This window comes from Lampetra planeri, chromosome 27, assembly GCF_965212315.1.
Source record: "Lampetra planeri chromosome 27, kcLamPlan1.2.h2, whole genome shotgun sequence".
Lineage (NCBI taxonomy): Eukaryota > Metazoa > Chordata > Hyperoartia > Petromyzontiformes > Petromyzontidae > Lampetra > Lampetra planeri.
The window spans coordinates 7955234-7981104 of NC_136133.1; the positions used below are offsets into that span (position 1 = coordinate 7955234).

The 25871-nt window shown below is 55.3% G+C and overlaps 1 protein-coding gene across 1 annotated transcript in view; it reads right to left on the minus strand.

Annotated features, from left to right (window-relative positions):
* Nucleotides 1-524: 524 nt before the first annotated feature.
* The window catches only part of LOC144728112 (protein RUFY3-like), a 47068-nt gene continuing 21721 nt past the window's right edge, over nt 525-25871 (minus strand). The window contains exons 5-15 of the mRNA XM_078607400.1: nt 24410-24527; nt 20057-20158; nt 17508-17631; nt 17118-17179; nt 16188-16253; nt 15535-15604; nt 13762-13842; nt 12068-12109; nt 4572-4658; nt 4114-4202; nt 525-3224 (exon numbers count right to left, since the gene is read on the minus strand). Coding sequence (XP_078463526.1) covers nt 3161-3224; nt 4114-4202; nt 4572-4658; nt 12068-12109; nt 13762-13842; nt 15535-15604; nt 16188-16253; nt 17118-17179; nt 17508-17631; nt 20057-20158; nt 24410-24527 — 905 coding nt within the window. The 3' untranslated portion in view covers nt 525-3160. The remainder of the gene's footprint in view (nt 3225-4113; nt 4203-4571; nt 4659-12067; nt 12110-13761; nt 13843-15534; nt 15605-16187; nt 16254-17117; nt 17180-17507; nt 17632-20056; nt 20159-24409; nt 24528-25871) is intronic.

Genomic DNA, 25871 nt, shown 5'->3' on the forward strand with positions numbered 1-25871 from the left:
ACCCTCGACCACCACTACCGCGGGCTGTGTCTGTGAAATGGCGGCAGGGCCTTGCGGAGTGTGACGCTCCCAAAGGGACAATCGTCACACCCCCCCCCCATGGTGTTCATTGTGACCCCGTCCGTTTCCCCGCCCACCTCTTGCCCACCACATCCAGGACGAACCTACCCCCGCTACGGGCCTGTGCCCACTAAGCCACGTTGCCAACCTCCAGTCTTAAGCCTGCGACCCAGAATACATCTGCCTACCCGGCACACCGCATCAAGTATCCCTCCCTCAGCCTGTGGCTACGTACGGCTCACCACGAACCCCCGCCTCCCCCCCCCCGCAACTCGGTCGAGTGCTCGCCTGCAAACTGTTTGGTGAGAAATGACGCACAGGCTACAAGACGACCGCCCCCACCCCGCCCAAAGCAATAGAAGGTCCCCTCCCACAACTCCCATCACGCAGATAAATGCAGGGCTGCCTCACCACCCCCCCCCCCCCCGGGGCCCCCTTCTAGTTTCACGATTGCAGCGCCCCCCCCCCCCCCCCCCTGTAAGAGGGTGACCGTCTCCTGCTGCTGCCTGTAAACAACAACAGAGATAACGGAGGCGGCTCCACAACCGGTGAACGCTGTGCACGGTGAGGAGGGGATGCACGCGAACAGCACATTTCGCGGAGAATGAAATTGGCCTAGGAATTTTTTTTTTTATAAATGACCTTAAATAAATACATGAATCCAATCACTTTATGTCTCTCTCTATGCAGCAGTCGTGTAGAGTTCCAGATGCGATTCGCGGATAGCCAAAAGCGCGTACAGCGAGTTCGCGAATAACGAGGGAATGCCGTACACGCGGTAAATGTCGCATCGCTCGCGAGGCCGAGAGCCGCAGAAATCTCACGCCGGCCGCAGGGTTCGCTCTCAGCCCCCGTCACGACTCCTCGTCCAGTGGACGACGAATCGTAACGGGTGTCGCTGCACGTTGGCTGTCGACGGCGCTGCCGGCGAACAGAGCGCACGCCCGCACAGCTCCATCAGCACACGCTATCAGCGGTGCACAAGCACAGACCACAACTCGGCTCTTGTCTACAATAACAACAACAACGCCGCCACCACCGTGTGTGCGTGCGCGTGCATGGCCTTAAAACGAAACTTAAATAGCAGGCGACGTTTTGGACGATGGCCCTTCCCTTCATCGCACACAGAGAGAGAGAGAGGCTGTCGGTGAGAGTGGGTGATGGTGACGTACGGCTGCTGATGTAGACGCAGAGCGACAACTACAATCTCACATCCAGGTGGTCAAGCCAGATAGCCGCGTCAGGAGCACCGTATCGCGTCGCTGCGATGTCTTCGTCATATTTGTGGATTGGGCTGCGTTGTTATACGTTGAACGTTCTGTTCAGGATGAACAAAGTGGCACACTACTGGGGCGTTTTTAATTGTCCAATTGTGCATCAGGCATCCGCATCTGCTACGGTTTGGTTTGTACGGATGCGGTCGAGGGTGGACATTGAATGAGCTTCGTGGAAGATCAAAACCAGGAACTTTGGAGATGATGATGACGACGACGACGACGATGATGATGGAGGCGACACCGTGGGCATGGGGGCCTGCGGAGAATCGCGTCCGAGTTCGCCGGACGACGTCAATTTTAAAATCATCGTCCGAGTGACCTCACAGCCGTACAGGCCGACACCGACTCTCAACGACAGCCTCACCCGCCAGCGCGCCCCTACAGTGTCTCATTGACGCATTCACAGTCTCTGAACCACGACTTCATGGGGCCAACGACGGGGCACAGCGCGTCACCTAAAGCCTCGAAATCTCCCCTTCCAGTCGGGCCGAGCTACAGTCCCAGCCTGACCTACAGTCCCAGCCTGACCTACAGTCCCAGCCTGACCTACAGACCCAGCCTGACCTACAGTCCCAGCCTGACCTACAGTCCCAGCCTGACCTACAGACCCAGCCTGACCTACAGACCCAGCCTGACCTACAGTCCCAGCCTGACCTACAGACCCAGCCTGACCTACAGACCCAGCCTGACCTACAGACCCAGCCTGACCTACAGACCCAGCCTGACCTACAGTCCCAGCCTGACCTACAGACCCAGCCTGACCTACAGACCCAGCCTGACCTACAGACCCAGCCTGACCTACAGTCCCAGCCTGACCTACAGACCCAGCCTGACCTACAGACCCAGCCTGACCTACAGTCCCAGCCTGACCTACGGTCTGCAGTCTGAACTACAGTCGGGCTTAACTATCGTCTGAACTACATGCGGTCTGACCTACAGTCTTACAGTCTGACCTACTGCCTCACATCTTGACCAGCAATTGCACAGTCTGAGCTACAGCATCGCATTCTGAACTACAGCCTGCGCTACATCGTTACGGCCTGACCAAGTCTCAGCTTGCCCTACAGCCTCACAGCCTCACCTACAGCCTCAACTACAGCCTCACAGCCTCGCCTACAGCTATCACTGCCTGCCCTACAGCTACCACTGCCTGCCCTACAGCCTGAGCACCGCACCGCCACCCAGACGGACACACACACACACACAGACGTCCACAATGAGGCTCAGGAGGGGGGGGGGGGGCTCCTGCCCAGTGGAAGATGGGGGAGGGGGGGGCACAGGAGCTGGGAGGGCTGGGGGGGGGCAGAGGAGAAGGCACGGGGATCAGCGGAGGGGGCGGGGGGAGCAGCGCATGTGTGCCGCCCCCCCCCCCCCCCACGGGGGAGCGCGTGCGCGCGTCCTGTGCTTCTCTGCGCACGTGTGTACACTCGCACACAAGCACGCACACAAGCACGCACACAGGTGTACACCTGCGTGCGTGAGTGCACACTCTTACGGGTATACGCGTGTACGTGTGTGCACGTGTACACACACACACACACACAGGTGTATACGTGTGCACGTGTGTGCACGTGTACACACACACACACACAGGTGTAAACGCGTGTACACCTGTGTGCGTGCGTGCACACTCTTACGGGTATACGCGTGTACGTGTGTGTACACACACACACAGGTGTATACGCGTGTACGTGTGTGTGCGCATGTAGCCTCGTACAAACGCAAGCACACACACACACACACGTACACACGCGTGTGTGTGTGTGTGTGTGCGCGTGGCACACTCACGTACACACGTACACGCGCGTGTACACGTGCGCGCGCTAGGAGCGTCTGTGTGCAGACTTGCGAGCCTGGCTCTTGGAGCCTCTGCCCGAGGCCTCCTCACTGCAAGAGACAACGACGACAACAACAACAACAAAGATAAAGGTCCCGCAGGTAGCCTAGCATGGCTGTCGGGGCAAGTGCTGTTGGCGAGCAGCACCGATGGGGGGAGTAGTGTGGTCAACACCGCACCCTTTCGGCCGCCTTTGTCTCCCCAACGGCGATGTTTACACATTGCACCAAGAGTGGTTCAGATGTTTGTCACCGATGTCGGTGAGTGGGAATGGAACTCGGGTCGATTCGAGTGCGCAAACCACTGCACCGCTGCTCCCCGGATGAAGTAAGGGGCCGTCCATAAATGACGTCACGGGATTTTGGACGATTGTTGACCCCCTCCCCACCCCCCCATCGTCACACGGCGTCACAAAAAGTCAGACCCCCCCCCCTCAAATATGACGTCACAAAGCTCTGCCCCCCCCAAAATAAAACATGCTTCAAATCGCTTTAAACTATTGTCATTGTAGTGCGTATTTAATGTGCCGCTGCACTCTGATGTTGTAGGAGAAAACATTTATTAAAAAGTCTATTTAATTAAGTAGAACGTGTTGTCTATATTTATTTCAAGTTGCGCATTTTGATGTGACGTCACATTTCTCAACCCCCCCCCCCACTCGTCACACATCGTCACAAATGTCTGACCCCCCCCCCACCCAGGTGCATGACGTCATTTACGGTACAAAGACAAAGACCCCCGTGTAGCCTAAACAGACTCTTGGCGAAGACCTATGAAGGCCGGCAAGGCACAAGAGGGGGGTGTTTGGCCAGCACCACACCAAACCGCCTTTGTCTCCCCAGTGGAGATCTTTACCAGACCGCACCAGGTACTCATTTGAGGCTGAGTGGACCTGTAAGGTACACACAACACACACAGGGAGGGGAAGGGGAGAGTCACCTGGTCTCCAGCTGTTTCAGAGTCGCTGACATCCGATTGGTCGTCTCCTCCAACTTCATCATCAACTCCGACTTCCTGCCTCCCACCTCCTACACACACACAGACAAAGCTCTCCCATGTAGCCCACGCAGGTTGTTGGGGCAAGTGCTTGAAGCGAGCAGCACTTATGAAGGGGCGGTGTGGCCACCACCACGCCTGCCCGGCCACCTTTGTCTCCCCAATGCCGATGTTCCATACCCATCGCACCAGGTACTCATTGGGGAGGCCCCACACGGGTTCAGATTATCGTCACAGGTGTTGGTGGCCATCAACGGGATTCGAACGCTGGTTGATGTGTTGGTAGGGCAGTGCAGCACTAACCGCTACGCACACACCACGCTCACTCGCTCACCACGCTCACCCGCTCTCACTCACCCTAGCTCTCTCGCTCCCCGACTCACGCTCGCCCCGTCACTCACCCCCAGTGCGCTGCGCATGTCCCCCACGTGCGCCCTCAGGGAGGCGATGGCGTCCGCACCGTCGAGCGTGCGCGACTCGGCGCGCTCCTGCAGACGCACATCATCGTCAACATCATCATCAACATCATCATCAAAATCATCGTCAACATCATCGTCAACATCATCCTCAACATCATCAACATCATCATCAACATCATCGTCAACATCATCGTCAACATCATCACCATCAACATCATCATCGTCAACATCATCAACATCATCGTCAACATCATCATCAACATCATCGTCAACATCATTATCAACGTCATCGTCATCATCATCGTCATCAACATCATCAACATCATCATCAACATCATCATCAACATCATCATCAACATCATCATGAACATCATCGTCAACATCATCAACATCATCATCAACATCATTGTCATTATCATCACCATCATTGTCACCTTCGGCACTATCATCACCGTCACCATCATTGTCATCATGGTCACCGTTTAATGGTCACCGTCACCATCACCATGGTCACCATCACCAAGGTCACCGTCACCATGGTCACCGTCACCATGGTGACCATCACTATCGCCGCCATCGTCGTCGTCACCATCGTTATGGTCGTCATCATCACCGTCACCGTCATTATAATCGCGAGCATCATCACATCACCTTGGTGCTCGCTAACTGCACCTGCCCCTAAAGTCTGTTAAGACTGTAATAAAAGACTCGGACGCTTCTCTCTGTCCTGTGTCCTTTATTTGGGTTCGATCTCTTTTCCCTCACGGCACTGCCCTATATACTCTCTGCTCTGCAGCCCCAGGCTGCTGTCGCTCACGTAGCCCAACTCCCTCCTAGCAGACCCGCTGCTGTCTCGTCGCGCAGACCCCTGCTGCCCAACTCCTCCCTTGCAGACCCGCTGCTCTCTGCAGCCTCCTCGCTGCTCCTGCTGCCCGGGGGTCGGTCACCGTTGGCCGACGGTGCCGATCCTCGTGGCCCGGGTGTGTGGCGATCTCGCCACTCTCTCTCTCACCCTTCGCCCTGCGTGGCCTCACACTTTCACAGTCTCCGATCACTCCCCACTGCTTCCGGTTACCCCCCTTATAGACCTCTACCCTCTCCCCCACGTGACGTAACTCCTCCCCCCATGACGTCACTTCCGGGAGGTCGTTTACGCCCGCATTACACCACCCTTCCCCGTAGAGAAAATCCAGCCGACCTCGGCTGAACACAACTCCAATAAGCAATGCGAGCGAACACGACCGAATACGAAAAAGGACACAGAACACACGATAATATACGGAAAGAACAAGAACACAACACAATAATTAACGAAATGTGAGGGATTTCGAGCGGGTGCGGGTCGCCGGGCCGTCCCGGACGGTTGGTGGCCCTCCCGCCGAGCGGGAACGTGGCAGGGTTTTAAGAGCGACAGGCTGAAGTTCGTCTGTCGCTATTGGAGGCCTGGCAACGTCCCGGTCCCCTATTCTCGAAGGCGCAGCATCAGAGGCGTCCCGCAATCGTGTCCGCGGCGGGGTTGGAAGGGCTGCGGGCCTCAAAGGTTCCGCAGCCGTGGTAGGCGCACCCCGAGCTGAGTCTTCTTTCCCCTGCCGCGTCACGGCCGGCTCGTCTGTGAAAGGCACGACAGGCGCTCTAGCAAAGTCAGCAGGCACAGGCAAGGGCGAGTCGGCAGCAACAGACCCCGGCAAGGCAACCTCAGGAGATGACGCATCCGGTCGAGGGGCCACGTATGGTTTCAACCGAGATGTATGGACGAACCAAAGCCGAGAACCAAACCGAACACGCGCCGACTGTGGGTTGGGAACCTCGATGAGGCGAACCGGCCCTTGCCATGGCTTATGTAACTTAGGAGAGGTACTTGGCCGCACCTGTGGACAATGGAGCCAGGCCAGGTCCCCCGTTTTCCAGGGGCATTCCCCTTTTGAACGTCGCGCACACCGTTCCGAGCCTGGGCTTTGGCCGTAGCCATGCGAGCCCCTACCCGCGCCTCAGTGACTCGGCGAACGGTGTCCTGAATATAATCAGGAAGAGGCTTGACAGGTCCCCTCGCTCCGGTTCCCAACTGTTCATTAATCGGCGGTACGTTTTCACGACCGTACATTAGAAAAAACGGCGAATATCCTGTAGCCGCATGCGGCGTCATCCGGTACGCTGAAAGCACCCCAGGGATATGCAAATCCCAATCCGATTGTTTTTCACTAACCGTATGGCACAACATGGCGGACAGGGTCCGATTAAGCCGTTCCACCATACCATCCGTTTGTGGGTGGTAGGGAGATGTCCGTATTTTTTTGTACCCAGAGCCGCACACACCTCCCGCAACAATTTAGAGGAAAAATTCCGGCCTTGGTCTGTAAGGAGCCTCTCCGGCGCCCCTTTGTCCATAACATACCCAAATAGAAAGGCGTCTGTGATAGACGCCGCTGACTGGTCAGGCAAAGGCCAGGCCATCGGCCAGCGGGAGAGGTACTCCACCCCTACCAGCAAATATTTATTTCCCCTAGCGGATGACGGAAAGGGTCCCAAAATATCTAACGCCACCAACTCATTAACTCGAGACACCTGAATAGATTGTATCGGCGGCACATATGGATGTTTAGGTGGCTTACGGCGGGCACAATCGGGACACGCGCGAACGTGCCCGACGACATCCGTCGTCATGCCGTGCCAATAGTAGTCTCGCTGCAGCGTCAATAGGGTCTTCTGCACCCCCAGATGTAAAAGCGTGTCACAATGCAGAGTCCTAATCAATTCGTACCGCAATGATGCCGGTACAACAAGACGCCAGCGGAACGCTGGCGTCTTGTTGGCCAGTCACGGACGCACGCAGTTTTGTCGGGATCTGTGGCCACCCCGTCCGCACTGACGATGTGCCCCAAATAACGCACGGAGTGTTGCAGTAGGTGACATTTCTTAGGCTTCAATTTCAAATTAGCAGAACGCATCCTGATGAACACAGCCTCCAACCGCGATAAATGCTCGTCAAATGTGCGGCTGAAGACGATAATATCGTCCAAATATATAAGACATGTCTCCCACTGCAACCCCGTTAATACCAACTCCATCAACCTCTGAAAAGTGGCAGGGGCCGCATTCAGCCCCATCGGAAGACAATTAAATTGGAATAACCCCTGCGGCGTACGGAAAGCAGTCTTTTCTCGCGAGGACTCGTCAAGGGGAAGCTGCCAGAAGCCCGAAGAGAGATCTAGCGTTGAAAAGAACTTCGCCCCCGACAAGGCATCGAGAGAGTCGTCCATACGCGGCAGGGGATACGCATCTGCCACCGACACTTTAGTTAATTTACGAAAGTCTACACAAAATCGCAATTTGCCATCTTTCTTCTTGACCAAAACAACAGGTGCGCCCCATGGGCTGTTAGACGGAGATATTATGTCCGCAGCCAACATGTCATCCACTGCCCCTCGAACATGCTCTCGCTCAGCCGGACTCATCCGATGCGAGTTCAACCGAATAGGGACAGCGTCCCCTGTGTCAATATGATGGTAAAGCAACGAGGTGCGTCCTAAGTCCAAATCGTCGGAGCTAAACACATCAGAATAGCTCGATAATAATTTACGAATCGCACAACGTTGTTCCCCGGAAAGAGCTGAATTCTCCCCACACAATTCAGCAATCCAGCGGTCATCTGCAGCTCCGGGGCCCGAAACACCTCCAACAAACCCCCGGCCGGACAGATCATCATGAGCTGTAAACGCAGTAGTGGCATGTGCCACAACGGTACCCGCCGGCACACACACGCTTTCGGCACTCGCGTTAAGCACCTGCAAAAACGGCTGCTGGTCTGGCCGAACAATAGTTTGTGCCCCAACCAGCGCCGATCCACCCGTGATGGTGGCGGACGGCGACAACAAAACCCCAATCGCTCCTTGACGACCAGGTACAGGCTTCCGATAACGCAAAGGAATGAGAATCTGTGAGCCAGGTGGAATATCAACAGACACTTCGGACAACACCTGCACCTGGGCGACAGGAGCAGGTCGCCCCCAGGGCGACGGCAAAAACGCAATTTTACGGCCTTCCGGTAATTCAATGCAGTTCTCATTAATTCTAATTAGAATGGGCATTTTGGCCAGAAAATCGGTCCCTAATAAACAAGGAACCGCAAGAGACCTCGAAATTAACACAATTCCCGAGGCCGACACTCCCCCGATAGCGATTGTAGCGTACACCTGGCCCACAATGCCCATGCTACCCCCGTTTGCGGCGACGCAGGAAGCGTAAGCCGGACTCACGGCCTCTGGTGGGATGTTCAAGAGATGGAATATTACATCCGAAATAATGGTCGCGGACGCTCTGGAATCTACCAAAATCCGTACGTCCACCCCTTGTATTGACCCAGGTACGGTGGACGAACCGGTAGCGGCCGCGACGACCCGCCGAGCCAACTTACGCCACTGCATTACCGAACGACAAGGCGCAGTCAATGGCCTCCCGTTATTAACAACACCCGGATCGCATGACAACGGTGATGAGTGAGGTGTCAAGCCTTGCCGGGTGTCTGGTGCGCACCGACTTGCCTGTGCTGGCGAATCCTTTCTTGGAGCGGCCGCTGTCGAGGCCTCCTGCTGGGGCGGACCCGGGACGCGGGCCCAGCAGTCCCTGGCATAATGGCCCTTACGCCCGCAGCGGAAACAGTCGATGTTGTTGCGCCTTGCTGCGGGCGCCCCGTCCCGACGCGGCCGTGTCGGCGGCGCAGCCCGCGGCCCCGGCCACGGAGCAGCGGCAGCCGACAGCTCCTGCGGGCTCCTGTCGTCCGGCACATAAACTGCCTTCTTGGGGTCCCAACCCACGGCTCCCCCTTCGACGATGGGCCCCCCCCGTCCACGCCGTAACTTGCTTCCACCGGCGCAGGTTGAACTGGGCGTCCAGACACTTAGCCGCAGCCCGGGATGTGAGCTTCTCGTGACCGCACACCGGCATGGGAATGCCGAGATCCCGGGACAACTCCAGCATCTTCCCCAGGATGAGAGGTTCCAACAGGTCAGGCTCCATCTCCGGGTATGCGGCCATTGCCAGCTCCAGTACCGCGCCCCTATACGCCACCGGAGACTCCTCGGGTGCGCGTTGTCGTTGCACAAACCGGCGATGAGCATCATCCGGCGGCTCGTAAGCGTCTGCCATTTCGTCGAACACACCACGCAATGTTTTCTTGTTCGCGGCTTTTATAGAGCGAAATAATCTAACGGAGTCGTCATCAAGGAGAGTCGGAAGAACTTCTAATGCCTCGGCGTCAGACCACCTCGCCGAGCGTACCGCTGCCAAAAATCTGCAGGCGAACGCACTCCAATCGCCCCCGATGGAGAATTCCTTGACAGTCGTTAGGTGACGACTGCGACTCCTTGGCGCGCTCCCTCCAGCCGCTGACTCATCCGGTGGCATGTTCAACATGGCGTCGCAGCGTGGTGTCGACAAGATGGCGGCCTTCCGTCGCGAAGGGCCCAAAATGGCGGCTTCCCGCCTTTCGTCGTGCGCCACGCCCAAGATGGCGTCTTCGTGCCGCGTGGCTGATGGCGTCGACATCGAAGACAACCCGGGCTCCTGCGGACCACCAACATCTCCTTCCGACGTCGCCCTCGGCGTGACGAGCTCACACAACTGTGCAAGTACGTTCTTGAGAGTTTCAAGTTGCTCCACCATCTGACTCCATCTTAAATCCGCGTCCTTTGGTGCAGACTGGTCCGCCGACGCGGCGACATCTTGGACCCCCGGACCCGCACTCGTCCCAGCACGGATCTCCTCCTCTGCCAGAGTCTGGTCCACCGCAGGAGGAAGGTCATCGTCGTCGGAAGATGAAGCCGATGCCGGAGACGGAATATTCTTTTTTCTCAGTTGTTTAGCCATGCCGTTACACTTTTGACACCAGTGTAATAAAAGACTTGGACGCTTCTCTCTGTCCTGTGTCCTTTATTTGGGTTCGATCTCTTTTCCCTCACGGCACTCCCCTATATACTCTCTGCTCTGCAGCCCCAGGCTGCTGTCGCTCACGTAGCCCAACTCCCTCCTAGCAGACCCGCTGCTGTCTCGTCGCGCAGACCCCTGCTGCCCAACTCCTCCCTTGCAGACCCGCTGCTCTCTGCAGCCTCCTCGCTGCTCCTGCTGCCCGGGGGTCGGTCACCGTTGGCCGACGGTGCCGATCCTCGTGGCCCGGGTGTGTGGCGATCTCGCCACTCTCTCTCTCACCCTTCGCCCTGCGTGGCCTCACACTTTCCCAGTCTCCGATCACTCCCCACTGCTTCCGGTTACCCCCCTTATAGACCTCTACCCTCTCCCCCACGTGACGTAACTCCTCCCCCCATGACGTCACTTCCGGGAGGTCGTTTACGCCCGCATTACAAGACCATAAGAGGAATCTTTGAAGGATTTGAAGCTTTCGTGACTGCAGGAATCCACACTCTGTGGTTCTTTCGGTAAAGTCAAGTAGGTAGAAAATTAAATTTAAAATAAAAAATATCACGACGTTTCGAGCGCGGCACAAGCGGCCGTCCTCAGGCTGGGTTATTTTTTCCGTCTGAGGACGACCACTTGTGTTGCGATCGAAACGTCGTGATATTTTTTATTTTATTTTTCTACCTACTGGACTTTACCGAAAGAACCAAAGAGTAGGGATCTTTGTCTTTGTAGGGGTGTGTGTTTAGATGCGTGCCTGTGTGTGTGTGTGCCTGTGTGTAGGGGGGGAGCGGTAGTGTAGCGGTTAGCGCGCTGCGCTACGAACCTGGCGACCCGGGTTCGATTCCCGCTCACGGCCAACACCAGTGACGATTATCTGAACCGGTCCTGGGCCTCCCCTAGGTCGACTCAGCCTCAAATGAGTATCTGGTGCGGTGTGTAAACATCGCCACTAGGGAGACAAAAGGCGGTCGGGCGTGGTGCTGGCCACCCACCCCCTCGTGTACCGTTGCGGCCTTCATAGGTGATCGCTAACAGCACTTGCCCCTACAGTCTGTTAAGGCTATACGGGGGATCTTTGTCTTTGTGCCTGTGTGTGCGTGTGGGGAGCGGTAGCGCAGTGGTTAGCGAACCGCTCTAAGAACCCGGTGACCCAAGGTCGATTCCCGCTCACGACCAACATCAGTGGCGAATGTTTGACCAGGTCTTGGGCCTCCCCTAGCTCGACTCAAATGAGTACCTGGTGTAGCGGTGTGTAAACATCAACACTGGGGAAACAAAGGCGGCCGGGCGTGGTGCTGGCCCCCCACCCGCTCGTGAGCTTTGCCAGCTTTCATAGGTGCTGCTTCCAAACAGAACTTGCCCCAACAGCCTGTTAATGCTATATGGGCGGTCTCTCTCTTTTACCTTTTGTGTGTGTGTGTGTAGGTGGGGGCGTGTGTGTATCTGTAGGTGTGCGTCTGTGTATGTGCGCACGCGTGTGTGTAGGTGGGAGTGTGTGTGTGTATCTGGAGGTGTGCGTCTGTGTATGTGTGCGCGTGTGTGTGTAGGTGGGTTGTGCGTGTCCTCACCCCGTGCTTCCGATGTTCCCCATCAGAATCAGACTTCCCAGTCTAGAATCAACACCATGATCGAGATCATCATTACCACCATCAACAACATCACAATTACCACCATCAGCAACATCACAATTACCACTATCAGCAACATTATTACAACCATCACCAAAATCATCATTACCATCACCAACATCATCATCATTACCACCATCACCAAGATCATTACCAATCATCACCAACATCATCATCATCATTACCACCATCACCAACATCATCATAACCATCATCAACATCACATCGTCAACACTCTCATCACCACCACTACCACCATACATAAAATATGTGTGCGTGTGTGCCTGTGCGCGTGCGTGCGCGTGTTTGTGTGTGTGCGTGGGTGCCCGTGTGTACGTGCCTGTGTGTGTGCGTGCCTGTGTGTGTGCGTGCCTGTGTGTGTGCGTACCTGTGTGTGTACTGTGTGTGTGCTGTGTGTGTGTGTTTGTGTGCGCGTGTCTGTGTGTGTGTGCGTGCCTGTGCGTGCCCGTGTGTCTGTGTGTGCATTCCTGTGTCTTTGTCTTTGCGTGCCTGTGTGTGCATGCCTGTGTGTGTGCGTACCTGTGTGTGTGCTGTGTGTGCGTGCCTGTGTGTGTGTGCTGTGTGTGCGTGCCTGTGTGTGTGTGCTGTGTGTGCGTGTGTGTGTGCTGTGTGTGCGTGCGTGTGTGTGTGCTGTGTGTATGCTGTGTGTATGTGTGCGTGCCTGTGTGTGCTGTGTGTGTGCTGTGTGTGCGTGCCTGTGTGTGTGTGCGTGCCTGTGTGTGTGCTGTGTGTGTGTGCTGTGTGTGCATGCCTGTGTATGCGCTGTGTGTGTGTGTGTTTGCCTGTGTGTGCTGTGTGTGTGTGTGTGTGCTGTGTGTGCGTGCCTGTGTGTGTGTGAGCTGTGTGCGTGCCTGTGTGTGCTGTGTGTGTATGCTGTGTGTATGTGTGCTGTGTGTGTGTGTGCGTGCCTGTGTGTGCTGTGTGTGCTGTGTGTGCGTGCCTGTGTGTGCTGTGTGTGTGCGTGCCTGTGTGTGTATGCTGTGTGTGTGTGTGTGCTGTGTGTGTATGCTGTGCTGTGTGTGCTGTGTGTGTATGCCGTGTGTGTGTGCTGTGTGTATGTGTGTGTGCCTGTGTGTGTGTGCTGTGTGTGTGTGCGTGCCTGTGTGTGTGCTGTGTGTGTGTGCCTGTGTGTGTGTGTGTGCGTGCCTGTGTGTGTGTGTGCTGTGTGTGTGCTGTGTGTGTGTGTGCTGTGTGTGTGCGTGCCTGTGTGTGTGTGTGCGCTGTGTGTGTGCTGTGTGTGTGCTGTGTGTGTGTGCGTGCTGTGTGTGTGCGCTGTGTGTGCGTGCCTGTGTGCGCTGTGTGTGCGTGCCTGTGTGTGCGCTGTGTGTGTGTGCTGTGTGTGTGTGCTGTGTGTGTGTGCGTGCGTGCCTGTGTGTGCTGTGTGTGTGTGCGTGCCTGTGTGTGTGCTGTGTGTGTGTGCGTGCCTGTGTGTGCTGTGTGTGTGTGCTGTGTGTATGCTGTGTGTGTGTGTGCCTGTGTGTGTGTGTGTGCTGTGTGTGTGTGTGCTGTGTGTGTGTATGCTGTGTGTATGTGTGCTGTGTGTGTGTGTGCTGTGTGTGTGTGTGCTGTGTGTGTGTGTGCTATGTGTGTGTGCGGTGTGTGTGTGTGCGTGCCTGTGTGTGCTGTGTGATCTCCGCCCGCATGGCTTCATTCTCTTCCTCCAGAGCAATCGAGCGAATCTTCTCTGAGCAGAGCTGCACGCACACAAAGACAAATACCCCCCGTGTAGCCTTCACTGGCTGGTGGGGCAAGTGCGATGAGAAACAGCCCCGATGAAGACTGGCATAGCACTCCAGGGGGTGGTGGCCAATACCACGCCTCGCCACCTTTGTCTGCCTACTGCTCTTGTTTGTTGCAACACCCCAGGTACTAATTTGAGGCTGAGTCGACCTTGGAGAGGCCCAAGACTGGTTCAGATAATCGTCACTGGTGTTGACCGTGAGCTGGAATCGAACTCGTGTCGCTGGCTTTGTAGCGGAGCGCACTAATTGATTCACCACCACTCCCCACAAACACACACAAAGACAAAGATCCCCCTATAGCCTTAACAGACATTTGGAGCAAGTGCGGTTGGCGAACACCTATGAAGGCCAGCATGGCACACGAGGGGGCCTTTATCACACACGCATGTACATACACACACATGTTTAGACACGTGTGTGTGTGTGTCTGTGTATATACTATATACACACACAGGTACACACGTACATGTACACATCTGGTTGAGTATGTACACGTGTGGTGTAGGTGGTGAGTGTGTGGGTGAGTGTGTGGGTGAGTGTGTGGTGAGTGCATGGGTTAGTGTCTGTTGTGTGTGTGGTGAATGTGTGGTGTGTCTGTGGTGAGTGTGTGGTAAGTGTGTGATGAGTGTGTGTGGTGAGTGAGTGGTGAGTGCATGGGTTAGTGTCTGTTGTGTGTGTGGTGAATGTGTGGTGTGTCTGTGGTGAGTGTGGTAAGTGTGTGATGAGTGTGTGTGGTGAGTGAGTGGTGAGTGCGTGGGTTAGTGTCTGTTGTGTGTGTGGTTAGTGTGTAGTGTCTGTGGTGAGTGTGTGGTAAGTGTGTGGTGTGTGTGTGCCTGTGTGTGGGTCAGTGTGTGTAGTAAGTGAGTGTGTGGTGTGTGGTGAGTGTGTGTGGTAAGTTTGTGTGTGGTGAGTGTGTGTGGTGAGTGTGTGCGGTGAGTGTGTATGGTGAGTGTGTGGTGAGTGTGTGGGTAAGTATGTGTGGTGAGTGTGTGTGGTGAGTGTGTGGTGAGTGTGTGGTGAGTGTGTGGGTGAGTGTGTGTGGTGTGTGTGTGTGGTGTGTGTGTGTGGTGAGTGTGTTTGGTGAGTGTGTGTGGTGTGTGTGTGTGGTGAGTGTGTGTGGTGAGTGTGTGGTGTGTGTGTAGTGTGTGTGTGTGTGCTGTGTGTGTGTGGTGAGTGTGTGTGGTGTGAGTGTGTATGGTGAGTGTGTGGTGAGTGTGTGGGTGAGTGTGTGTGGTGAGTGTGTGGGTGAGTGTGTGTGTGTGGTGTGTGTATATGGAGAGTGTGTGTGTGGTGAGTGTGTGTGGTAAGTGTGTGGGTGAGTATGTGTGGTGAGTGTGTGGTGAGTGTGTGTGGTAAGTGTGTGGGTGAGTATGTGTGGTGAGTGTGTGGTGAGTGTATATGGAGACTATGTGGGGAGTGTGTGGGTGAGTATGTGTGGTGTGTGTGTGTGGTGAGTGTGTGTGATGTGTGTGTGTGGTGAGTGTGTGGTGAATGTGTGTGTGGTGAGTGCGTGTGGTGAGTGTGTGGTGTGGTGAGTGCGTGGTGAATGTGTGTGTGTGGTGTGTGTGTGTGGTGAGTGTGTGTGGTGAGTGTGCGTGGTGAATGTGTGGGTGGTGAGTGTTTGTGGTGAGCAGTGTCACTCACCTCCTCAGAAATCCGTGCGTTCTGTTTTTCCAATGCGTCCACCTTCAACTGCAGATTGTTGACCGTGAGCCTACACCACCACGCACACACACACACATATAAAGATCCCCCGTGTAGCCTCAACAGACTGTAGGGGCAAGTGCTGTTAGCGAGAAGCACCTATGAAGGCCGGCACAGCACACGAGGGAGTGGGTGACCAGCCCCACGCCCGGCCGCCTTTGTCTCCCCCCGGTGGCGATGTTTTATACGCACCGCACCAGGTACTCATTCGAGGCCGAGTCGACCTAGGGGAGGCGCAGGGCCGGTTTAGATAATCATCACTGATGTTGGCGGCCGTGAGCGGGACTCGAACTCGGAACGCCGGATTTCCTAATGCAGTGCGCTAACCACTGCGCCACCGCTCCCTACGCACGCACGTGCACTACAATGTAGAATGGATCCAATGGGATCCCCATGGGTCCAAGGGTTCCCAGAGGTCTCAAGGGGTCCCGAGGGGTCCCGGGGGTATCTCAGGGTCCAAGGGGCCCTCAAGGGTCTCTGTGGGCTTCATGTCGGGTCCCAGGGGTCTCTAGGGGTCCTGGGAGTCCCTGTGGGGCCAGTAGGGGTCTCTAGGGGGTCTCTAGGGGGTCCCGGTGGGGTCCCCGGGGCCTTACGTGAGGTTCCTGTTGAGCTCCTCCACGTAGTTCTTCTGGTCCAGGATGGCCGTGAGGTTTGCTCCACTGTGAAGGAGTCGGCCACAACATCAGCAGCAGCATCAGCAGCATCATCATCATCAGCATCATCAGCAGCAGCAGCATCAGCAACAGCAGCATCATCATCAGCAGCATCCTCAGCAACAGCATCATCAGCATCATCAGCAGCAGCAGCATCATCAGCAGCATCATCATCATCAGCAGCAGCATCATCATCATCAGCAGCAGCAGCATCATCATCAGCAGCATCAGCAGCATCAGCATCAGCAGCATCAGCAGCAGCATCAGCAGCGTACATGTGCCAGTGAGTGAGTAGGTGAGGGAGAAGGTTGGTGAGTGAATCAGTGGGTGAGTGGGGGGTGAGTGGGTGGGTGAGTGGGTGGTGGTGAGCGGTTGGTGGTGAGTGGGTGGGTGGTGAGTGTTTTGGTGAGTGGTGAGTGAGTGGGTGGGTGAGTGGGTGGGTGAGTGGGTGGTGAGTGGGTGGGTGAGTGGGTGGGTGAGTAGGTGAGTGGTGAGTGGGTGAGTGGTGAGTGGGTGAGTGGTGAGTGGGTGAGTAGGTGAGTGGGTGGGTGAGTGAGTGGGTGAGTGGGTGGCTGAGTGGGTGGCTGAGTGGGTGGGTGGGTGTGTGGGTGAGTAGGTGGGTGAGTGAGTGAGTGGGTGAGTGAGTGGTGAGTGAGTGGGTGAGTGGGTGAGTGAGTGGGTGAGTGAGTGGGTGAGTAAGTGGGTGAGTGAGTGGGTGGGTGAGTGGGTGAGTGGGTGGGTGAGTGGTTGGTGGGTGAGTGGGTGAGTGAGTGGTGAGTGAGTGAGTGCGTGAGTGGGTGAGTGGTGAGTGGGTGAGTGAGTGGTTGGTGAGTGGTGGATGGTGAGTGAGTGAGTGGTGAGTGAACTCACCTGTCCTCCGGTTTGCTCGACTGCCCCTCCTTCAGGTAGAGCGAGAAGTCAATCACCCCGACCTGGGGCGGGGTGGGGGGGGGCAGTCAAGGGGGGGGGGGGGTTAACGATGACGACGATGTTGATGATGTCAACGATGATGATAATGATGTTTTGTTTGGTGCCGATGGCAATGCTGGTGTTGATGATGACACTGGTTGTGATAATATTGACGATGATGGTGGTGATGATGATAATGTTGACGATGATGATGGTGGTGATGATGACATTGGTTGTGATCATCTTGACGATGATGGTGGTGGTGATGATGTGGATGGTGGTGATGATGTTGACGATGATGGCGGTGGTGGTAGTGATGATGTTGACGATGCTGAGGCTGCCGTGACTCACCTGGGAGTCGAGGTCCTCCCCCTTGATGCAGAGGTTGGCGTCGATGACGTTGAGGCCGACGAGGAGCCCGGCGATGAGGAGGCCCTCCTCCTCCAGCATGAGCGCTCCCACCTCGTAAAACTCACTGCACCACCACCACCACCACCACCCACACCTCGTAAAACTCACTGCACCACCACCACCCACCACCACCACCTCGTAAAACTCACTGCACCACCACCACCACCCACACCTCGTAAAACTCACTGCACCACCACCCACCACCACCACCTCGTAAAACTCACTGCACCACCACCACCACCACCACCCACACCTCGTAAAACTCACTGCACCACCACCACCACCACCACCCACCTCGTAAAACTCACTGCACCACCACCACCACCACCACCCACCTCGTAAAACTCACTGCACCACCACCACCACCCACCTCGTAAAACTCACTGCACCACCACCACCCACACCTCGTAAAACTCACTGCACCACCACCACCACCACCCACCTCGTAAAACTCACTGCACCACCACCACCACCACCCACACCTCGTAAAACTCACTGCACCACCACCACCACCACCCACCTCGTAAAACTCACTGCACCACCACCACCACCACCCACCTCGTAAAACTCACTGCACCACCACCACCACCACCCACACCTCGTAAAACTCACTGCACCACCACCACCACCACCCACCTCGTAAAACTCACTGCACCACCACCACCACCACCACCCACCTCGTAAAACTCACTGCACCACCACCACCACCACCACCACCCACACCTCGTAAAACTCACTGCACCACCACCACCACCCATCTCGTAAAACTCACTGCACCACCACCACCACCACCCACACCTCGTAAAACTCACTGCACCACCACCACCACCACCACCACCCACACCTCGTAAAACTCACTGCACCACCACCACCACCACCCACCTCGTAAAACTCACTGCACCACCACCACCACCCACACCTCGTAAAACTCACTGCACCACCACCACCACCCCCCACCTCGTAAAACTCACTGCACCACCACCACCCACCACCACCCACCTCGTAAAACTCACTGCACCACCACCACCACCTCGTAAAACTCACTGCACCACCACCACCACCACCCACCTCGTAAAACTCACTGCACCACCACCACCACCCACACCTCGTAAAACTCACTGCACCACCACCACCACCACCCACCTCGTAAAACTCACTGCACCACCACCACCACCCCCCACCTCGTAAAACTCACTGCACCACCACCACCCACCACCACCCACCTCGTAAAACTCACTGCACCACCACCACCCACCTCGTAAAACTCACTGCACCACCACCACCACCACCCACCTCGTAAAACTCACTGCACCACCACCACCCACCCACACCTCGTAAAACTCACTGCACCACCACCCACCCACCTCGTAAAACTCACTGCACCACCACCACCACCTCGTAAAACTCACTGCACCACCACCACCACCACCACCCACACCTCGTAAAACTCACTGCACCACCACCACCACCACCACCACCCACACCTCGTAAAACTCACTGCACCACCACCACCACCACCCACACCTCGTAAAACTCACTGCACCACCACCACCACCACCACCACCCACACCTCGTAAAACTCACTGCACCACCACCACCACCACCCACACCTCGTAAAACTCACTGCACCACCACCACCACCACCCACCTCGTAAAACTCACTGCACCACCACCACCACCACCACCTCGTCATCATCACCACCACCCATACATCTTCATCTTTTCCACCACCCACACATTGCCACCACCACCACCGCACCTCATGATCTCTTTCTCTCCACCATCACCCACACCTCTTTATCTGATCATCTCAAACGAAGACAAAGACCCCCCCGTGTAGCCTTCACAGACTGTAGGGGCACCTATGAAGGCCGGCACGGCACACGAGGGGGTGGTTGGCCAGCACCACGCCCGGCCGCCTTTGTCTCCCTAGTGGCCGTGTTTACACATCACACCAGGTACTCATTTCAGACTGAGTCGACCTAGGGCAGGCCCAGGACCGGTTCAGATAATCCTCATTCGTGTTGGTGCCCTTGAGGGGGAATGTAACTCGGGTCGCCGGGTTCGTAGCGCAGCGCCAATCGCTACACCACCAGTGGTGAGGGTGGTGAGGGTGGTGATGTTTCTGATGATGGTGTTCATGTTGGTGGTGATGTTGATGATGATGGAGGTGATGTTGATGGTGATGTTGATGGTGATGTTGGTGGTGATGATGGTGATGATGATGGTGATGTTGATGGTGATGTTGATGATGATGGAGGTGATGTTGATGGTGATGTTGATGGTGATGTTGATGGTGATGATGTAGATGATGATGGTGGTGATGGTGATGATGATGGTGGTGATGGTGATGATGATGGAGGTGATGTTGATAGTGATGTTGATGGTGATTTTGATGGTGATGTTGACGGTGGAGGTGATGTTGATGATGATGGAGGTGATGTTGATGGTGATGTTGACGGTGGAGGTGAAGTTGATGGTGTTGTTACCTCAGCAGGTCTTTCCTGGCGATCAGGGCCTTCATGTAGTCGGAGAGCTTCTTCTGCATCAGAGCCAGGCGCAGCCAGGCCCGGGCACGTCCCTGGGGCGTCCTGAGTCACACCGTGTCACACCGCACAGAGTCACACCGCACAGAGTCACACCGCACAAAGTCACACCACACCGTGTCACACCGCACAGAGTCACACCGTACAGAGTCACACCGCACAGAGTCACACCGCACCGTGTCACAACGCACAGAGTCACACCGCACAGAGTCACACCGCACAGAGTCACACCGCACAGTGTCACACCGCACAGAGTCACACCGCACCGCGTCACACCGCACAGAGTCACACCGCACAGTGTCACACCGCACAGAGTCACACCGCACAGTGTCACAACGCACAGAGTCACACCGCACAGTGTCACACCGCACAGTGTCACACCGCACAGAGTCACACCGCACCGTGTCACACCGCACAGAGTCACACCGCACAGTGTCACACCGCACAGTGTCACACCGCACAGTGTCACACCGCACAGAGTCACACCGCACCGTGTCACAACGCACAGAGTCACACCGCACAGTGTCACACCGCACAGTGTCACACCGCACAGTGTCACACCGCACAGAGTCACACCGCACCGTGTCACACCGCACCGTGTCACACCGCACAGTGTCACACCGCACAGTGTCACACCGCACAGAGTCACACCGCACCGTGTCACAACGCACCGTGTCACACCGCACCGTGTCACACCGCACAGAGTCACACCGCACCGTGTCACACCGCACAGAGACACACCGCACAGTGTCACACCGCACAGTGTCACACCGCACAGAGTCACACCGCACCGTGTCACACCGCACCGTGTCACAACCGCACCGTGTCACACCGCACCGTGTCACAACGCACCGTGTCACACCGCACCGTGTCACACCGCACCGTGTCACACCGCACCGTGTCACACACGCACCGAGTCACACCGTACAGAGTCACACCGCACAGTCACACCGCACCGTGTCACGCCGCACCGTGACACCGCACCGTGTCACAACGCACCGTGTCACACCCGCACCGAGTCACACCGCACAGAGTCACACCGCACCGTGTCACACCACACAGTGTCACACCGCACAGTCACACCGCACAGAGTCACACCGTACAGAGTCACACCGCACCGTGTCACACCGCACAGAGTCACACCGCACCGTGTCACTCCGCACAGAGTCACACCGCACCGTGTCACACCGCACCGTGTCACAACGCACCGTGTCACACTGCGGTGGTGATGGTGGTTGTGATGGTGGTTGCAGTGGAGGTGGTGGTGGTTGCGCTTGTAGTGGCGGTGGTTGGTGGTAGTGGTGGTGGCTATGGTGGTGTTGGCTATGGTGGTATTGGTTATGGTGGTGGTGATTGTGGTGGTTGTAGTGGTGGTGATTATAGTGGTGTTGGTTATGGTGGTGTTGGTTATGGTGGTGATTGTGGTGGTTGTAGTGGCGGTGGTTGCGGTTATAGTGGCAGTAGTGGTTGTGGTGGTGGTAGTGGTGGTGATTATGGTGGTGATGGTTATGGTGGTGGTGGTTGTGGTGGTAGTGGCAATGGTGGTGGTTGTGGTGGTGATTGTGGTGGTTGTAGTGGCGGTGGTTGCAGTTATAGTGGCAGTAGTGGTTGTGGTGGTGGTAGTGGTGGTGATTATAGTGGTGATGGTTATGGTGGTGATTGTGGTGGTTATAGTGGTGGTGGTTGCGGTTATAATGGCAGTAGTGGTTGTGGTGGTTGTTAGTCGTGGTGATTATGGTTGGTGGTGGTTGTGGTGGTGATGGTTATGGTGGTGTTGGTTATGGTGGTGATTGTGGTGGTTGTAGTGGCGGTGGTTGTGATTATAGTGGCGGTAGTGGTTGTGGTAGTGTGGTGGTGATTATGGTGGTGGTGGTTGTGGTGGTGATGGTGGCAATGGTGGTGATGGTTATGGTGGTGATTGTGGTGGTTGTAGTTGCGGTAGTTGCGGTTATAGTGGCGGTAGCAGTTGTGGTGATGGTAGTGGTGGTAATTATGGTGGTGATGGTTATGGTGGTGGTGGTTGTGGTGGTTGTGGTGGTTGGTGGTTGTGTTTGGTGGCAATGGTGGTTGTTGGTGATTGTGATTGTGGTGGTTGTAGTGGCGGTGGTTGCGGTTATAGTGGCAGTAGCGGTTGTGGTGGTGGTAGTGGTGGTGATTATGGTGGTGATGGTTATGGTGGTGATGGTTATGGTGGTGGTGGTGGCAATGGTGGTGTTGGTTATGGTGGTGATTGTGGTGGTTGTAGTGGCGGTTATAGTGGCGGTAGTGGTTGTGGTGGTGGTAGTTGTGGTGATTATAGTGGCGATGGTTATGGTGGTGGTGGTTGTGGTGGTGATTATGGTGGTGGTGGTGATGGTTATGGTGGTTGTGGTGGTGGTGGTTATGGTGGTGGTGGTTATGGTGGTGGTGATTATGGTGGTGGTGGTTGTGGTGGTTGTGGTGGTGGTGGTTGTGGTGGTTGTGGTGGTGGTTATGGTGGTGGTTATGGTGGTGGTGGTTGTGGTGGTGATTATGGTGGTGGTGGTTATGGTGGTGGTGGTTATGGTGGTGGTGGTTATGGTGGTGGTGGTTTTGGTGGTGGTGGTTTTGGTGGTGGTGGTTATGGTGGTGGTAGTTGTGGTGGTGGTGGTGTGGTTGTGGTGGTGGTGGTTGTGGTGGTGTGGTGGTGGTGGTGGGTGTACTTGAGTCCCGGGAGGTCCCGCACGCTGGCTGTGGTGGTGGTGGTTGTGGTGGTGGTGGTGGTTGTGGTGGTAGTGGTGGTTGTGGTTGTGGTGGTGGTGGTGGGTGTACTTGAGTTCTGGCAGGTCGCGCACGCTGGCTGTGGTGGTGGTGGTTGTGGTTTAACACGTAGGCTTTCGCGACCAATATTGTTCATAATCAACGATTTTTGGGTTTAGATCGCGTTATTTATAAATGTGTCGTAACCCTCCACCACCCGACACGGCCAATCAGTAAAAAAAAAAGTGTCACGTTGACAAAAGACAAATAGTTCACTGCTTTAGCCCACCGGTGTGTTGAAGCGTGAAACCACAACATTTACAATTTGAGTACGACGTTTCGCTGGTAATTGCATCCAGCATCATCGGGCAATTCGCCAGAATGGTGAGGCTCTGCTGTGTCTCCCGTTCTTATATAGAGCAGCAGCAGGGTGACGTCATCATTAACTCATTAACTCATCAGGTGCAAAGATTTGAGGGGGGGGGGTTATTGTAATTATATACTTGATTAGTAATAAGGCTATTGTTACGATGCGAGTTGTAGATTAGTAATCATTTGGAATGTGTTCTATTGTGATTATGCTACATTAATAATCAGTTAGTGCTTGTTTCCCTTATAAGGAAATTGTAATGCATCTTATTTAATAATACGCTTCCAGGCCGCACTAAGCCTGTAGCTGTCTGAGCGATTAAAGTTATTTCTGTTTCTCTCAATCTCAATGGATTCTCTAATTAGTCTTTGCCAGTAGTAACTAGTTTTACACAACACTTCAACGTTGTCAAAATCAATTGAGTGTCCCTGTTGGCAAGCATGTTCTGCCACTGCCGACAGTTGTGTTTGCGATAGTTTAATATTTCTCTGGTGTTCTTTTAGTCTTACACTAACGTTACGCCCTGTCTGTCCAATATAGCATCTGCCACATACACAATTAATCCGATATGCACCTTCTGTTGATAATTTAGGTAATTCGTCTTTAGTGCACGTTACTAGTTGTTGAATTGTGTGTACTGTACCAAATCTTACTGTAATGTTTTGCTTTGCAAAACACGGGTTAATTGTCAGTTACTCCTGAGATAAATGGTATTTTTATTGTTTTAATAATTTGATCGCTTTCAGCAGTGTTGCTTTGCGATCGTGATTGGCATTTAGTGCTCTGTTAATTTGAGCATTATTGTAGCCATTCTGTCTTAGTGCTTCTTTAACATGTTTAATCTCTCTCACTGCTGCTGCTCTATATAAGAACGGGAGACACAGCAGAGCCTCACCATTCTGGCGAATTGCCCGATGATGCTGGATGCAATTACCAGCGAAACGTCGTACTCAAGGATTGTAAATGTTGTGGTTTCACGCTTCAACACACCGGTGGGCTAAAGCAGTGAACTATTTGTCTTTGTCAACGTGACACTTTTTTTTTTACTGATTGGCCGTGTCGGGTGGTGGAGGGTTACGACACATTTATAAATAACGCGATCTAAACCCAAAAATCGTTGATTGTGGTTGTGGTTGTGGTGGTTGTGGTGGTGGTGGTGGTGGTTGTGATGGTGGTGGTTGTGGTGGTTGTGGTGGTGGTGGCTGTACTTGAGTCCCGGCAGGTCCCGCACGCTGGCTGTGATCTCGCTGGACTCGGGGCACAGGCGCTCCACCAGCTCCAGCGGAGCCCAGAACGACTTGGCCTGCCCCAGGAACGACTTGCGAACTGCGGCACACACACACACGTGATACACACACACGTGATACACGTGGCACTCACACACACACGTGGCACTCACGTGGCACACACACACGTGGCACACACACACACGTGACACACACACGTGATACACACACGTGATACACACACGTGGCACACACACACACACGTGGCACACACACACACGTGGTACACACACACACGTGGTACACACACACACGTGGTACACACATGTGTCCCACACACGCACGGCACACACACACACACGTGGTACACACACACACGTGGTACACACACGTGATACACACACGTGATACACACACGTGGCACACACACACACACGTGGCACACACACACACGTGGTACACACACACACGTGGTACACACATGTGTCCCACACACGCACGGCACACACACACACACGTGGTACACACACGTGGCACACACACGTGGCACACACACGTGACACACACACACGTGACACACACACACGTGACACACACACACGTGACACACACACGTGGCACACACACACGTGGCACACACACACGTGGCACACACACACGTGGCACACACACACGTGGCACACACACACGTGGCACACACACACACGTGGTACACACACACACGTGGTACACACATGTGTCCCACACACGCACGGCACACACACACACACGTGGTACACACACGTGGCACACACACGTGGCACACACACGTGGCACACACACGTGGCACATACACGTGGCACACACACACGCACGGCACACACACCTACACACGTGGCGCAAACGTGATACACACACGTGGCACACACACGTGGCACACACACGTGGCACACACACGTGGCACACACACGTGGCACATACACGTGGCACACACACACACACGCACGGCACACACACCTACACACGTGGCACAAACGTGATACACACACGTGGCACACACACGACGTGATACACACACGTGGCACACACACGTGGCACACACATGTGGCACACACACGTGGCACACACACGTGGCACACACACACGTGGCACACACACGTGGCACATACACGTGGCACACACACACGCACGGCACACACACCTACACACGTGGCACAAACGTGATACACACACGTGGCACACACACGTGGCACACACACGTGGCACATACACGTGGCACACACACACACACGCACGGCACACACACCTACACACGTGGCACAAACGTGATACACACACGTGGCACACACACGTGGCACACACACGTGGCACACACACACCCACGGCACACACACCTACACACGTGGCACACACACGTGGCACACACACGTGGCACACACACGTGGCACACACACGTGGCACACAC